The sequence below is a fragment of the Lonchura striata genome, chromosome 5 (genome assembly GCF_046129695.1).
Source record: "Lonchura striata isolate bLonStr1 chromosome 5, bLonStr1.mat, whole genome shotgun sequence".
NCBI lineage: Eukaryota > Metazoa > Chordata > Aves > Passeriformes > Estrildidae > Lonchura > Lonchura striata.
The window spans coordinates 21494893-21511470 of NC_134607.1; the positions used below are offsets into that span (position 1 = coordinate 21494893).

The following is a 16578-nucleotide window of genomic DNA, read 5'->3' on the forward strand; positions in this document are numbered from 1 at the left end:
GTAGAAAGGACATCAGATAGCTCTGAAAACATCTACCCTTCCTCTCATGCTGCATAAAAACAGAAAAACAATGAGACCTCCTACAGGGCATGATGCTGAGCTGGTGTAAAAGATATGAAGATCATAAACTTCAAGAAAAGATTTTAGGACAAGAGGATGCTTTTCAGCAACTTGTCAGGTGGACAATTTAGAATGCTAATGGCAAGACTCCACACTCATGAATCAAGACAATTTGCTGTCAAAAAATTAAAATAGAAAAGCTAAATTCAGAAGCTTTTAAAGTTAATATGTTTTTAAGGAGGTGGCAGGGCTGTTGAACTTCAACTTTCAGTTGAATTCTCCTGATTTCATTCATACTAAGCTCAGTTTAAGCCAGCTAAGATCTGATGAGGAAATGAAGTGCTACCAACCACTACATGTGACACTTGTCAGGGTATTTTTCTCTGGTGAGAGTAGGGTGTGCCTGTCTCTCTGTGTGCCTCCCTCTCTCTCGCTTTCTCTCAACCCTTCTGGTATGTGGGTTTTTTGCCAGCAGTTGCTGTAGTTTGATGAAGCCCTTCTGAAGCAGCCGGCATGCCTCACAATGAAATGTGATGAGAAGGCAAGTGAACATGCCTTTAGTTCCTATCTCAGTCTCTGTCCCTGGTTCTAGGCAGGTCTTGTGGAAGGAAAATGAAGTTAACATGCACCTGATATAAACAAATATGAATATCTATGAAAGTAGAAGGTAATTCTCCTTCCTTAAATTTAAATAAGACACCCAGCTTCATATGTTAACTTTTCCAAAGGGCCGGATCTCTAGGTACTGCGGGGAGCTGGCTCCATCGGCGGAGGTCGGAGCCATCTCTTGCAGCGCACTGCCCCCTAGCACTGCCGCGCACATTCCTGCGGCATGGAGGCGAGGAGGACTCTGCTCAGTCAACAACACCTGCGGGCCACGGCTTTCCCTGGGAATTTTCACACCAACGACTGACCCAGCCCAGTCATGCTTGGCTTGCGGGATCCGACAGGATCACAGCATGGAGTTGTGTGCCTGCTCGGTAAGGCAGAGAGATCCTTAATCGTGTTCAGCAGTGTGTTCTTGATGGAACACTGAAATAACGCAGATTTCTTTATTTGGTGGCATTAACCAAACGTGAACTTGAATTTTCTCATATGAAGATCGAGGTGTTTATTTTCTCCTTCTTTCAATGTTACCTTCTTTATGGCCATATAAGGTTTAAAGTTTTACCTGAGCAAAGAAGCGGAATGATAGTTTTTTATTTTATTTTTTTCCCTTTGCAGTTTTTTCCATGCAGACAGGGCATAGAGGAAGAATTAGGAGAATTCTCCTTTCAGCTCCTTCATTGAATTTCTCTGTGACTCTGACACCATTATCAATATTTTCTTATATAAATAAATACTCAGAATCCTTGCCTGGCTTTTTCAGAGTTCACTTTGCCAGTAGGTCTTAAAGGAGAGAGGCTAATATTGGATATCTAATGGATATTATCAGATGATAACACATAATATCTCTATTTACAGGAGATAAAATGAGTGTACAGGCTGATTAAACTATTTAACAAAGGCCTTGAGCAGGCCACTGGCCATACTGAACTTTCCTGAGTATGATTTACCTGTACTTTACAAAAATAACACATTCTGGTTTCTCTCATGAAGTGTATTCCTCAAGAGGGAAATAAATATTGTTCTTATTGTATAGTATCCAGTCCTGATTAAAAAAACCTGAACCCCTACTACTGTACAGAAATTAATCTGTTTGAAAAAGAATATCTAAGTGTAAAAACAGCAGGTGAATCAGCTAAGCCCTGACCAAACACATGTACTTCTACTCCAGGCAATAATATTACAAGCACTACAAATATTTCTGGATCATCTCCCAAGCAGTGGTATAGAAGTTAGTGGTAAGCCTTGCCATACTGGCAGCCTGCACCCCATCCCTTCCAAAAAGATGTGCCCAGCCCTTGGATCAAGCTGTGTCACTCCTTTCCAACTGATTGCTTCTCTGGATTATATCTGAAAGGCGAGCCAGTTCCTGCAATCAGCACAAACTTGGTGTCATTTTAACTAGCTTGGTCAGCCTCACTGTAAGCAAGCCACTTCCATACCTTGGAGGGCCCTGTGGAACTTCAGTAATTTCTAGGCCCCTTCCTCTCCCATTTCAGAAATCGAGGAGGTTTGTTTTTCAGTCTCCTCTGAATGTGTCCTGCATCTGTGTATTGTAGACTCTCACCATTTACACAGCACCCAACAGCTTAAAAGCTTATTACAAAGCATTTAGCATGTTAGTCCTTGGAACACACAGGAAAGGTGTTATTATAGGTATGAAGAAACATACTCAGGGGAGTTACTTGGCCAGAGAGTGAAGGGAGGTGGTACAGGAGCTGTGATTATAATCTAGTTGTGTGTGGGCCAAACTCTCCCTTATTTACACCAGTGTCAGGTTCTGACAGAGTTCTACTTCTCTCAGATATTGATCTGAGATGTTGCTAGGCCAAGTGTATCATGATGTTGGTGGATATCAAACTTTTTACAACAACAAAGGAAAAATGAGAGAGCCAGACACACCTAATTCTTCTTCTGTGTTACTCTGCTGAGGTCGGTGGAGTTGTTCCTTGTTTACACCCAGTGAGACTGAAATGACATCCACCCAATCTGATGGACCCAGCCTCACTTGTAGTATCTTGAATAGACAGCCCAAGTACCTGAAGTATTATTTGTGTATGGTTTCTCATATCGCAATTTGGGCCCAACGATTCAGACTCTGAGGTGTCTAAATGGAACTATCTATTTAATACCCTGTCTCACACATACTTACAGGACCTATTAGTACCTCAGCACCGTCTGATTTTTCAGTGTGTTCACTACTGCACATTCCTGAGCAGCTCCCAACACTATTATCCCATGACATAGAGATTTGAAGCACAGTGAGGCAAAGCTGCCACACAGGTTGTCTGTGTCACATTGAGGATAGGAACTTGTGTTTTCCACTGCTGGCACTGCAACCTTGATCCCTACTGACAACACCCATCTTGAAGCTTTTTTGCCTACCAATGCTCCAAATAAAAGCCTGTGCTTCCATAAGACAGGAGATTTTAATTTTATATGGACAGTATGATTAAAGAAAAGGTGTAGGAAGGCTGTGCTTCACCCAGATGGAACAGAATTGTAAATCTAAAGACTTAGCTGACTATATAGAAATTTAGGACAGCTGGTCCCTGGCCTTTAATACCAGCATAATTTATAACTAGACATGCTTAAGTCTTGTAAACCCCGTGGAAAGTACTCTGACATTACATACACTGGTTTGATACTGTGATTAATCACCCCTCAGTCCCCTTTGGAGGATAATAAGGCTGTCTGTATCATGCAGCTGGCAAACTCCTTCCTTACAGTCCCAGCTCTTCTATAACATTTACATTTCTACAGCCGATGGAAATTTATGGCTCTGAAAGGGGATAAAGGAAAACAAAACAAACAGGACATTTCTCTAAATTCCACTAAAGCTGCTCTGCTGAAATATACTTTGAGATTAAATGTTGGGGGTGCCTGGGTAGACACAACACTGCTTTTACCAGCTTGGTTTTAGCAGTTTATGACCCTTTTCTGACTGGAAGGACACAGAAGGGGAATTGCTGGGTGGTGGAGAAGGAGCATCCGAGCAGGATTAAAAACATTCAGGGCAAAATCCTGGTTAACAATTCAGATAGGTCTTGTCCTTCTTTTCCCCCATCCTCTTTCTACTGCCTGTAGCACACTGCACTTGTGCATTATCTGATCGCTGTCTGTCTGAAAGCTCTTTGGAACAGCCTGAGCAGCGTGCCATGCCTCCAGTTTGAAGTCAGTTTGCAGGCAGCCCAGACGGGCTGAAGGGGAACAGCGCGAGCTTTGCAAGCGCACCGTTTTCCAGGTGCCCCGAGGAGCGGAGCGGGGCGGCCCGGGGGAGGATGTGACAGGCTCGGGCGGACACTCGGGGGCCGGGGCCGGGGCCGGGGCCGGGGCCGGGGCCGGGGCCGGGGCCGGGGCCGGGGCCGGGGCCGGGGCCGGGGCCGGGGCCGGGGCCGGGGCCGGGGCCGGGGCCGGGGCCGGGGCCGGGGCCGGGGCCGGGGCCGCGCCCCCGCCGCCGCGCGCCCGCTCTATTCCCTATAAGGCGCGGCGGGCGCGGCCCCGCCCCGCGCTCGCGCCGATGAGGTAATGCGGCGCTGCCATTGGCCGCGCGCGGCGGCGCCCCCGGAGCGCGAGCGGCGCGAGCCGGGTATAACTCCTCGCGCCGGTGCCGCTCCGTCCGCAGCGCTCCGCACCTCGGCTCCCTCAGCTCCGCTCCGCTCCAGCACCGTCCCGCCGAGCGAGACAGGGGCAGGGCCGGCAGCCGCGGCGCACGGGCTGTTAGAGAGCAAGAATAAAGTCAGGCGAACGCAGCATCGGCCGCCTCCCGCTCCGCAGAAGTGAGGAGGCACCTCGGGGGCAACATGACGGCGTGGCTGAGCTTCCTCGTCGTGTTCCTGTGCAGCTGGAGCCTGCGGGACTTGGTGGTGGAGGCTTGCACTTGCGTCCCCATCCATCCGCAGGACGCTTTCTGCAACTCCGACATCGGTAAGTGCCGCCGCCCCGCAGCCGCCCGGGCCGGCCGGGCTCGGGGGAGCGAGCGAGCTCCCGGTAGCCCGAGGGGCGCGGGCAGCACCGCGGCTGTCCCCGCACGGCAGCCGCGTCCCGCCAGGCACGCAGGGGCGGAGGCGGATCACACCTGCACAGAGTGCGATCTATCGCACACACCAGAGCGGTGACCTGGCTTTCCAGAGCGGCTTTGGCTCCGCTGCTGCCGCGGACGCCTGGGTTGGTGAGAGGAGTGTGGTGGCGGACCCCCGCCCAGCCCTCCCAAGCCCTGTCCCGCGGCAGCAGCACCAGCAGCAGCCTTTCCCAGAAGTACCTTAAAGAAATCAATAATTGTTAGAGCGGCATGCTTTCTACAGCAGGACAGAAACACAATTAGAGGTGTAGGCTGCCAAAACTTCCTCCTCAACTTGGTGACAAGAAGTAGGAGGCAGGATTCGGATGGGTGCTCCCAAGCCACGAAGCCGCCAGTGGCGGCTGGTGGTTGGAGATGCGGCTCTCACGGGCTTGTGGTGCTGCGCTTTTAAAATTGGGAAGGGCTGGAGAAGCAGGTACCAAGTGTCTCCCGGCTTTCGGCATGCTGTGCTATGGTCTTTGCACAGCTGTGGGAGGCACACCGCACGCTTTTGGGAAAGTTGAAACGCTTCCATTGGATCCTGACTGATGTTTTCCACTATGGGTTTTAGCATCCCTAGGGTTCTTCATTACACTAGCTTTAGGTAGGGGACAAGGACAGCATGAAAAATCTCTGAGGAGGAGGTAATAAAGACTCTTGTTCCCAAGTTTGTTGGCTTGCTTTTAGCCAAGGGTGGGTAACAAAATATGGTTGCTGCTTGGTAGCTCTTCTGTGGCAAAGTATGTGAAGTCAATTAGTGTTGTCCTTGACACATGTCCATGTAATGGTAAATACAGGCTGTCACTTCAGCAGTGGTGAGGGGACGGCACAAGTCCAAGAAGTCTCCTGCCTTCTCTGTAGGTTCTCTTAGCACAGCATTAAAGGGGCCAGGGACTTTGCAGTGCTGGTACCCACATGGTACTGACTGAGAGTAGAGTTTGCAAAGAAATCCTCCTGGCAACTGCTGTGGAAGTTAAATAAAGAGTAATTCTCACTGCAGCAGAACACCCGTTGCTGTGAATGCTGCCAGTAGCCATTTCAAGTTAGCCAAGCTTAGTGGCAAAGTATCTAGCCCTTGCCTTCAGTTCTTCTACAGAAACTGCAGTTGTACCTGGTTATTCATGTTTATTTTATATAGTGTATCTGCTCCTGAATGCCAAAAAAACCATTCCATGTTAAAAGTGGTGGGAAGGTTGCAGTTTGTTTCAGTAACGATAGCCTGGAAAACATTAATAAAATAGTTTTATATTGGAAAATTCTTCCAGGCAACTAAATTATTCAAACTTTTGTTGCCATTTTCATAGTTTTGGATCAACAAGTGTGCCACCTAAGTGGCAACTGCCAGGGAGATTGTCCTTTCTGTTAAAGTGAGTCTGGTAAACAGTTTTTTCACAGCAAAAGCTGATGGCAGCATGTGGCCTTCATTAGCTGCCTTTTGGGAGACGGACTGCTTTCTTGCTCTGGTTAGGTCATGCTATAATAGATGAGTGATAGTTTTGGTTCAAAAAATGGTATTAAATGCATTTTTGTAATGAATACACACTGACAGAGTACTTTTACTAGGCACATAAATGACTAGGAATAAACTATGAAGATTCCTATAATGATGCTACTAAACTTGAGGGCACAAAGTTTTTCTGTTTTCTACTCTGATTTCTGGTTGAGTTCAAAGTCTTCCCTTCATCTTTCCTTTCTCTCTTCTGGGCTTTTCATTAGATCTCAACCCTTGCCTTTGCTTTGAGACAAACTTGTTCAAAAAGTTGATGTGTCTGGGGCTCTCAGGCCTTCAGACATCACAGCAATGCAAAGGAAGAGCAGCTTGGGGGGAAAGAGCAACCCATTCCACTAAATGACTTGCTTGAATGCCAGTTTGCTTGAAGTCTCTGATGGGTTGAACCAAAAGTGAATTCTTACATTTGCTAGGATTGTCTGGAAAATGTGATATTTCTGTAGGCCGATTTTAGTAAATGCTGTCATGCTCTTCATATGCAGAAAGGACAAAAAGTGCACTAAAGCTTTCTGGCTTTGGAGGAGTTAATCATCTCCATGGAAACTGATGGCAGTGTACTAGTGCAGTGTTTAGACAGACTAAACTACACGCTGGGTTATAAAACACATTGTGAGGAAGAAAGGGACTTGGCAGCAAGTTTTTATCGCTCTTGAAAGTTCTGACAAAATACCAGCTCTAAAGGGAGGAGTCAGTTCAGTAAGAGCTGGAGCAAAAAAGTCTTTTAAAATAGCTCCTAAACCAATGTAAGAAATTAACTAGCTAGGTGGCAGCCTAGGAGAGGCTTTTCATCTTCAGAAGCAGTGCAGTTTGAAGAAGAACTTCTAGTTGAGGACTGTAATGCAAACTTCTGCTGCTGTTTTCTGCTTAACCAGTGAAGTCCTACTCTCAAGTTTAGTGTCTTCTCCTTTAATCTGATCTCACCAGACATTTAATTTTTCATTTTCCAGTGACTAAGTTCTGATACAGCCTCTCAACCCTGCAGTCACTAGGAGGTTTTAATCTTTACAGAAACAGATGGTCAAATAAACCCATTGGAAAGGGCAGGATTTCAATATGTACATAGTTTGAAAGTGAAGGGTGTGGTCTTTGAAGGAATCTTGAACTTCATAAATAACAATGTATATATACATTTTTAATTTAAAAAAGGAGGGAGGGGAATAAAAAGAGGTACTATTGCTAGAGGTACTATTGGTCACAAGGGATCTTTTCACTCAGCCTGACTTTTCCATCATGATGAATGGAGCAAAAGTGAAGAGGTGTGTCTTATCTGGCCCTATGGGGTCAATCAATAATAAAATTGCTATTTTAACTCTTGGCTTTCTTTCTTTAATGGGATCAGTGAGTGCCAGAAGAGTCTGTACTGTAATTGAACAAACAGCAATTGCTATGATTTGCCATCTGAACTTTGCTTCCTCCACTCCTGCCCTCTGCCTATGACCCCTTCCAGATGTGAATATTTTTCTTTTGTTTGAATTAAGAGACCTTTTAAAAGAACAGACACCAGGCATGCTTTGTTCTTTTGTGACAAAGCTGTGACATTTCCAGCTGGACATAGCTGACATGAAAGGGACTTGTTTGTCCTTTTTTTTTTTTTGCATGAACAGCAGGAATTTTTGAGCTTGGCTGCTGAATGTTGAATTCACAGGTTTGGAAAACACCTCCCATTTGGCCCCCTCTGCCCCACATATCCTTTCAAGAAAAAGAAAAAAAGGAGAAAATATGTGAAATTGCAGACTGCATTTTGACAAACTAGTCTGCAAGTGATAAAGTATTTTATTCACTCCACAGCTATCTTACTTCTGTCTTGTACCTATGCTTTAGAGAAGAGCTATGGCACTATTAGATGTCTCTTACCAAAGTTCAAAGGAGCTCAAAATAACATTCCTTTGTGTTTTGGGGGAGAAATACCTGTATCAGCAAGGATGCCAGTGGGTACTGCTCCTTTCTGTTCTAAGTAACCTCACTCTTGGTAAGATGGATGCGGCATGCTCAGGGGAGGTGAAGGTAAGTAAGTCCTTAGGGGTCCCTTGGTGCTGTGGAAGCCATTCTTTATTCCATCCTCCTTTACCCATAGCACTAAGCTCACAACACCTGCAGTGGCTCCCATCCTTTGAACTGAGAATGTGAGAGAAGAGCAAGAAGGAAACAGCAGAGGAGGAAACTGGTGAATTTGCTTGGCCTGAACTCTGAGCACCTAACTGAAAACCTGCCCTTTCATTGGTTTCCCTGAGTTGATTATTCTACCTTCTCACTAATAAGCTAAAAGAGATGTACAGAACACTTGATCATTCATGAGATTTTGAACATGCTTTCTTTATTTTGGTGTAGTGATATCAAATGCCCTGCCTTAGCCTCTAAGGCAGAAAGGTAAGGTCTCCCAGACTGATTTAAAAGTTACAATAACCTATCTCAAATTAATTTTACCAATCTTTAGAGTTGAGATGAATTTGAAAGTATTTTTTTGGTTACATCTTGTGGCAATAGTTACAAAAGTGTATCCACTTCAGAATCAGACTTTTGTCGAGGAAGTAATTATGTGATTTTATTTTTAGACTGAATTTCCCTTGGAGGCATTTTAGAAGCAGGGAATCTGAGAAGCATCCCATAAAGCTTCAAAAAAATAAAAAATGTACTGCAAATTTCATCTTATGTGGGAAGAAATGGAGGAGATTTGTTTAATTTCTATGGAACTCCAATGTCCATGGTAATAACTTTGCCAAAAGAGGGTGTTCCTTGTGACAGAAGAATGGCCATTTGCAGCTGAATTGTCCTGTTTAGTAGAAGTGGAAATATAAATTATTTCTTTGGTTTTTTTTAATGTTACTTTTTTCTTTTTTTGTGTTTGGTTATTTGCCATTTTAGTCCTTATAAAAGTAGTGGGATCTGGAATTAGTCACTTCTACAAATGTATCTATTAATCATAAAAGTGGTGAAAATTATTGTTTGGAAGATATAGTGCAGAATGTTATTTATTTTTATTATTGCATATGCTTACTCCAGATTTCCTGCAGGAAGTGTCTCCAGCAAGATCTCTGAGCCAGCAGAGAGCCAGATGTTCCAGCCTTAAGCCTTGGAGCTCTTGCTTCATGCAGACATTTTTTTCCTTTTTATTTTAATTGATTTCCCACATGTTCTTTAGAACTCTCTACCTGCCATATGCTCCTCTGATGTTCCTGGAAAGAAGTGGGCTGGTGGGAACATAGATATGCACAGTAGTGGTGTTTTTCATCTGGGTTTGGGAAGGACCTGCCCTTATTCATGTCTTTCTCAGGATGAGCAAATTTGGTTGTTTGATCATAGAAGTGACACAAGGTGACAAATTAATTCTCAACTCTGAGTGGACTTCACTTTTTCTGAGACACTAATACAGTTAGTCCTGCACTTTGAGACCTTCTTGGATATGGCAACTGAGTTGCATCTGATGAAATGGATCTCTGCACTCAAGTGCAATCCCAGCTGGGGTGGGTGGGGCCAAGCATTTTTAGTAGAAGCACTCATTGACTCACCTTGCCCTATGTTGGGTGTTAGAACTACTAAGATGGAAACTTAGTTTTATGATGTAACAATGTCTAAGGTTAGCTTCTTTTTCCTAACAGCTCCAGTACCATGTGGTGCTCTTAGGTAGCCCAACCAAGCGTGCATCACTGATGGAAGGAGCCTATTTGATCTGGGCAGGAGGTCTTTCTTGGAATTAAATAAAACTTCCACCAGCTGCTCTCTGGGAGTTTGGAAGAGCTGGTAAACCTGAGAGGACAGCTTGGTTTTAGTCAACAGGCAAGAGCAGGGATGCTGTGTTTGCCAGCTCTGAACCAGACTAAGCTATGGAACTTATTTTTAGTCCTCATAATGTCAGCAGTGCCTGTGTTTGAGTTTCCCTATAATTATAATTTTTTCTCATTTCAAGATGAAGAGGCTTTTGCTCTAATGTGCTGCTTATTGCGGTAGACTTTCAGGGTATGATTCTGTGTTTCACGTGATAATATAAATAGGAAGCAAATTATACTGGTAAAATGACAGTAGTGTAGAAGATGAGAGGAAAATTTTGCCTTCAAGCACCAATTAGTTAAGTACATGCAGAGTTCATTAAAGGCCTACTGTAGCTCATCTAAACCTCTGAAGAATGTCCACATGTGACACTTAAAATTTTACTGGTAGAACTTTATTGGACTCTTACTACTCTTTAAGCTAACTATCCCTTACATAGATTTCTCTGAGACAAGGTTGATCAGAGCAGCTGACTACATTTGAAACTATCCAAGACTGTTTCAGCTTTTCCACAGCTTTGTAGCAGTGAACACTTTTTGCAAATTGCTGAGCTGAAGGTCATCCTTTTTGGTAACCCTCTGTGTAGAGCTACTCAGAGCTCTTGGAAGGGATGAACACTGCTGGGTCTTTTTCACTTCTCTGCCAACTAGTGACATGATTACCAGTGCTATTTGCCCATAGTGCGATAGGGCCTTATTTAAAACTAGGGCTAAACTGGGTCTGCTTTGGAATAGCTTGAAAAAAGAATGTTAACTAGTGTGAATTTCAAATTTGTGTTATATGAAAATATTAGGCTGGTGCTGGACCTGAGGGAAATGAGACCAAGGGGGCTTAAATGGATTTACACCCTCTTATAGGAGATCTAAAATCTGTCCTATTAATGAATATGGAGAGGAAATACTGAACCTGCCTCATAAGCCTCATGCTCTGTTTAAGGCAGGTGCATTGCTGCGTGTCTCACCAGTATTTCACCACCTTGTATCAGGGCTGGGTTTGGCTTGATGGTTTCAGGTTTCTAAGAGGAATGTTACAAACATTAGAGAGCTTAAAAGCTGTTGTCAAGAACAAAGTTAACATTCTACTGTAATGTGAAGCAGTTTTCTTGAGTGACCAGAGTGAAGAAATAGTGCATTAACTGACAGTGTCTAATAATGTAAAAATGCAAGTAATTTCACATAACCCTGATTACTTTATTTACTCAAAATTTCTTCCAGCTAGAAAAGATAGTAGGAGTTTTCTGGAAACAAGACAGAAGTCTCTTGAGTTGCTTGGTGCTAAAATTAATGTTGACTATGAATAGTCTAAATTCCTGCTAGTGTTTACTTAAGACCTTTCTAAAGGGCAATTTGAGCCCTTAGAAACAGTATACAGACAATAAACTCTAGTTAAATAGAAGAGAGGTGCACATACAAAAAATTATATCAAACCTCATAAAAATCAGCTATCATTTTCCTGCAGTATAGAATCTCCTTTTTACTTTAGGAAGAAAGGAGGTGGTTTGGGGTGTCCCTCCTTGGACAGAAATGTGCCAAGAACCAGCAGGGAGCAGTGCTTGGGAGTAGGGAGGTTATTGTCAGCACAAGGGGTATGGTCTTGGGCTGTGCTAGTGGGTGGCTAGAGGTCTGTGTCAGTGGGCTCAGCTTTGAAAACTTCTGTCTTTATTACAGGTTAGGGAAGAGAATGGCCACAGCAATAGGTTCAATGGGTAAGCTGTAATAGGAGAAGGTATTTAGGAGCTACAGGAGTGGCAAAGCCCCTCCAGAGACTATCTCACAGTATAAGGAGGAGAGAAGGACTCCTGGAGAAGGTAGAGGTGCAGTGTGTAAGCCCCAATGAAGAACTAGTACAGGCTGGTCAAGCCAGGAGGAGTGTGAAACATGGCAGGCCACCCCACCTGGAGCTATGGAACTGTGTGGGGCATGCCTAAGGTGGGTCTTATCCATCCAGGAGAGTGCGTGTGCACTTAGTCTTTAGGGAACACTTAGGTAGGAGAACCCACATAAAACAATCTGATGTTCTATTGATTGATCCCTAACAGTCTGTAGCATGGTAACTTCTGACTGGCAATCTAGACGTAGGCTTTTTAAAAACCTGGCTGTGTGGACTGGCCATGGATGGAAGACATGCCCTTTATCTGGACTCTGGCCAAGCTGTTGCCTTCCTCCACTCAGATGAAGCAAAGTTCCTTCAAGTAGCCCTTCAATAAATGCAGGTTGTATGGATGTGTGGGCAGGACTTGGTCTTTTTTTTTTTTAGCCAGGTGAGTTCTAAGAAAAATACTGCTTAGCTGGAAAATTATTCACATTGAGCAGCAGGAGAAGCAAATGAAATGAAGCCATATATAACATGCTGTCTGAAGGTACTTTTGAAATACATGATGCAGTAACCTGCCCCACTACAGCCAGGAGATAAAAGGAGAGTGTGCAAATGGCAGAGCCATCATTGTTCAATACATTGTTACTGATCCTGGGCAAAAATACACACTAATGAAAAATCTGCCATTTTCCTTAGCTACCTGTCTGTTCCTGAAGTGTCAGAGCTCTGTAATCCTGCTGGTTCATAAGAGTTTAGAACCAGTTTATTGGGGAGGTAAAAAATGCATCTTAAAGGGCCCAAGGAGGGAAAAGAGACCTCCTAGGTTTTTCGCTTTCTTAATTCCTCAATTTTGACATGAAAAAGCCCAGCTTTTGCTGGCCTGCATGATCACTGGTACTTCAGCAAATCAGCTATAAATTGCACCAAATTTGCACAAAGCTTGAGCAGGTAGCAATGGCTACACCAGGTGCAACATCATGAAGGTAACACTATTACTTCTTGCTCCCTACTGATTAATTAAAAAAAAAAAAAGTCACACAACACCCAATAGAAAACAGAAGTACTTCTATTTCACAGGGCTCCTGCTGGCCTAGAATGAAGGACTTGAATTTTAACTCCCTCATGCTGCATTGTAATTACAGTATGGAGACTTCAACATCTGTTTCCTTTTCTCCATGTTTTCCTCAGTATTGGGTGTTACTGCAGTGAAGTCAGCAGGGAGGCCTGCTGGCATTATGTTAGTCTGTTAATTTTCTATAGACGAGCACTGGAGCATTTGTTCAGACAACAAGTTCAATCTCTCATGCTCAGTGAATACATGAACAAGCAAAGATCTTGCTCCTCTGATGTTTAATCAGCCCTCTCAAATTTCATGGATCAGCTGTAAATGTGAAACTTTCCATCCAGTGAGCAGGTTTTGTTGTTGGTCTCCAAACAGTTAAAATATAAGAGGAAAAAAAAAAGTTCTTGCTTGTACCAAGACAGGAAAACCACAGAATGGAAAACTTCCGCTTAACTTTGAAAGACAGGAAATGGCTGGTGTTGGAAAGAGAACAGGTAGAGGAGGAGTGAGCTAGGGGATATCTGAGGAAAACCAGCTATTCCCGAGATACTTCTTCAGCTCTGTGTTCTTTTGGGGAATGGAGTTCCAGCCTGACCCCTGTGCTCCAAGCCCTTTATACACTTCCCAAGCACCCACCCCAGTTCTCTACTTCCTGCCTCCTCTGACACTGCTATAAATATCCTGCCTGCCTTTCATAGGTACAGAGAAATGCACATTGCAGATAAAATGGACCTGAGGTGACAGTAGGAAAGAGCTTTTAGAGCAGCTATTGTGAAGTGAGTGACTGTTGGGTCCTCTGCTTTATCTTATGGAGTGTGAGGTTGCTGAATCCCCTGCTTTGAATTCCTTGAAGAGTGAAACATCCTCCTTATTTATTATGCTCACCTCTGGATTAGAATGCATAGGTCTGTTTCTAAGGAAATTATTTCCTCCAATAAATAATCTGCTACATGAGGCACAGGACTGAAAGCTGAAAAAATTCTGGTCTTTGGGGAAATATAGGGCGGGGAAAAGATGGAACTAGTTGAGAGACCACACTGCATGCAAACTATAGCACTTGCAATACTGAATATCTTAAATGCTTTGGTGAGGTGGATCAGTCCAAGAGGAAATAAAAGAGTGAAGTGATCCCTGGGGCACTTAAATAGCCATCATGTACAGTACTTCAATAGTCACAAAATATTCAGCCCTCCCTTAGCATCCTGCAGGGCAAAAGTCACAAACCCAGAGAAGCGTGGGAAGACAAGAGCAGCAGTTCCTGTGCAAGAACTTTAGAATTGAAAAAGATAGTGCTGGGGTGGGGGCAGGATGAGTTCTTAAGCCCTTTGTTCTACTCTTTTAAATATGAAGAGCAGCAACTGTCCCTTTTTTATTTTTTCTTTTTTTTTTTGTTCCCCAAGGGTTGGGGATTAAGGATTTAGTTGGTTATTTCCTTAGAGGATCAAGATAAAAAAAGAGACTTCAATAAGTCCCTTTCCATCTTCTCTACAGACAGTATACTTTCAATAGAATTAAGCAGCTGTTCTGCTTTCCCCTACTGTATAACAGTTTGCAGCTTTACAGAGAAGCACATAAATTGAAGATTTTATAACATCAGATAGAACTTCTAGGTGTACTTTAAGAGACTCCAAGTTATCACAGGAAAGTTTTAAGGCATTCAGAGAGAAGTTCAACTAGATCAGCTAGCAAATAGTCAGTGACTCTTATCAGTATTTTGCCTTTAACACCTTTACTTTGGAACAAACACGCTGCAGCAGAACCTATGATAGTGAGTAATTTGCATCATCCAGCAAGGCTGGAGTCCTGATGCTGATAAAATATACCTCCCAGAAGCATGATGTGGGATACTCTGACTTTCCCAAAGCTCCCTTCTCAGACTGTCATCTATTCCTTATTATTAGAGATTGATTCAATACATGGAGTTTTAAGTTCCTTCCAAAACTCTTTAGAGACATACTCCAACTCTGTAGTCTTTTTTACTTTATCAGGATGAGTGCCTAATCTACCTCCCACATGCATTCTAAATTGTAGCTATCTCTTTTTGCTAGTGTATTTGCTAGTGAGTTTGTTAGTGTATTCTGCTTTCCTCTTTTTCTGTTTGACTGGGAGATACACAGGGTGGGAGGCGGGTCCTTGCCAGCCTTTATTCCAATGGCAGGTTTAAATTGACTGAAGAAATGGTGCAGATTGAGAGCATCAGACTGCACCTGTCTGGTGTATTTGGCTGTATGGGAAAAAAAGCTTTCACTAGTACCGGAAAGTTTTCAAGCCAATAGGTTCCTTCCTGTCAGTGCAAGATCTCGTGTTTGTTTCTGCATGCCCTTCTCTCACACCAATTTCCTCTAGTTCTGATGGCTGTTGGAAGAGCTGGGTAAAGGAAAGCACCAAATCTTTCTTTCCCTCCTGTCTCAGAAACTGCTTTCCTGTTTGTCCTTTATGCAGCATGGCAGCTTGGGCTACTGACGTAAACTTTGTTCTTTGTGCTGTTCAAAGCTCTTCTCAATTTTACATTGCCTACTCACATCCTGACTGCTGTTTTGACAGAAAGAAGGAAAGAGGACAGAACAGGATTCTAGTGTGGTAGTCGTCTTGGCACACCCGGGGATCCAGATTCAGTGTCTGTTCACCAAACTGTCATAAGGTCAGCACATAGCAGAATTCCTCCAGTACATACTCCTCAATATATATGTGGACCAATGTTGGAAAGATTGACCAAAGTTTTTATTGATACACTGTGGTGGTGCTTTGAAGAAGCATCACTAGGTTGCACTGTTGAAAAATATGAGAAAGGCAGTTTTGGTTCAAAAAAATATCCAGGTCCTGAATGAGAGGGAAAGAATTCAGAGGAGTTTTCTAAGAGGAGTTAGGAGCTTAGCCCACTTGGTTCCCTTCTTGGATAAAATCCACCGGAGCTTACAGTACCCCATCTTAATGTGGGCAATTACAACAAAAATGCTCATGTATATAATTTCCTCACTGAATTTTGGACTGTATCTTTTATTCTACTTCTTTTCCTCATGTGAAATCTCTGCTAGAGTTACTGCAACATGCCGTATTGTCATATACATACTGAAATGCAGTAATGTGGACAATCATTGTACACCAGCATGAATGGGTGTAAAATAAAATAAATCTTGTTTCTGTGTATTCCCAGGGTATTTTCCTTTGCCAAAGATCAGGCACTGAATTGAACTATATACTCATGAGTTAGTTACATTTTTGCCTGCCAATTTAATAGGAAGAGTAAGCGGGATCTGTAATGCTTTTACCCAGAAAAACACAACTATGTTTTGGTGAGATTTGACTATAATAATGGTTTCAGAATATATAGGCAGCAAAGCTAAAGCTGACAGAACTAGGCAATGCCAGTCTGCTTTCTGCAGAAGCAGTAATGTTTCAGATATCCAAGATAATATTTCTTCTCTGCCCTGTTTGGAAGGTGTCAGGGGAATCCTTAATTGTCTTGTTGTGTTTTCCTTAAAATCCCTTAACAGAAAATGTTACTGCAATCTGAGGCAAGGAGAATGTAATCCGTGGCTGTTTTACATAGTTGGATAATTTGTTGTTTTTGTTTTTAAGCCAATTTGTGACTCTCTGAGGCTAACATTATTCCAAAACTTATTAATAGCAGTCCTTGACACTTTAGAGGTTTTATCTTTTAATTATTATTCATACATGCTCATTTCTGAATTTGCTAAT

The 16578-nt window shown here is 43.3% G+C and overlaps 2 protein-coding genes across 2 annotated transcripts in view; one reads left to right on the plus strand and one right to left on the minus strand.

The window, feature by feature from the left end:
* The window catches only part of SYN3 (synapsin III), a 188054-nt gene that overhangs the window by 83335 nt on the left and 88141 nt on the right, over window positions 1–16578 (minus strand). The window lies entirely within an intron of this gene.
* TIMP3 (TIMP metallopeptidase inhibitor 3) overlaps window positions 4252–16578 on the plus strand; it is a 37384-nt gene continuing 25057 nt past the window's right edge. Inside the window, exon 1 of the mRNA XM_021553954.2 lies at window positions 4252–4593. Coding sequence (XP_021409629.1) covers window positions 4470–4593 — 124 coding nt within the window. The 5' untranslated portion in view covers window positions 4252–4469. The remainder of the gene's footprint in view (window positions 4594–16578) is intronic.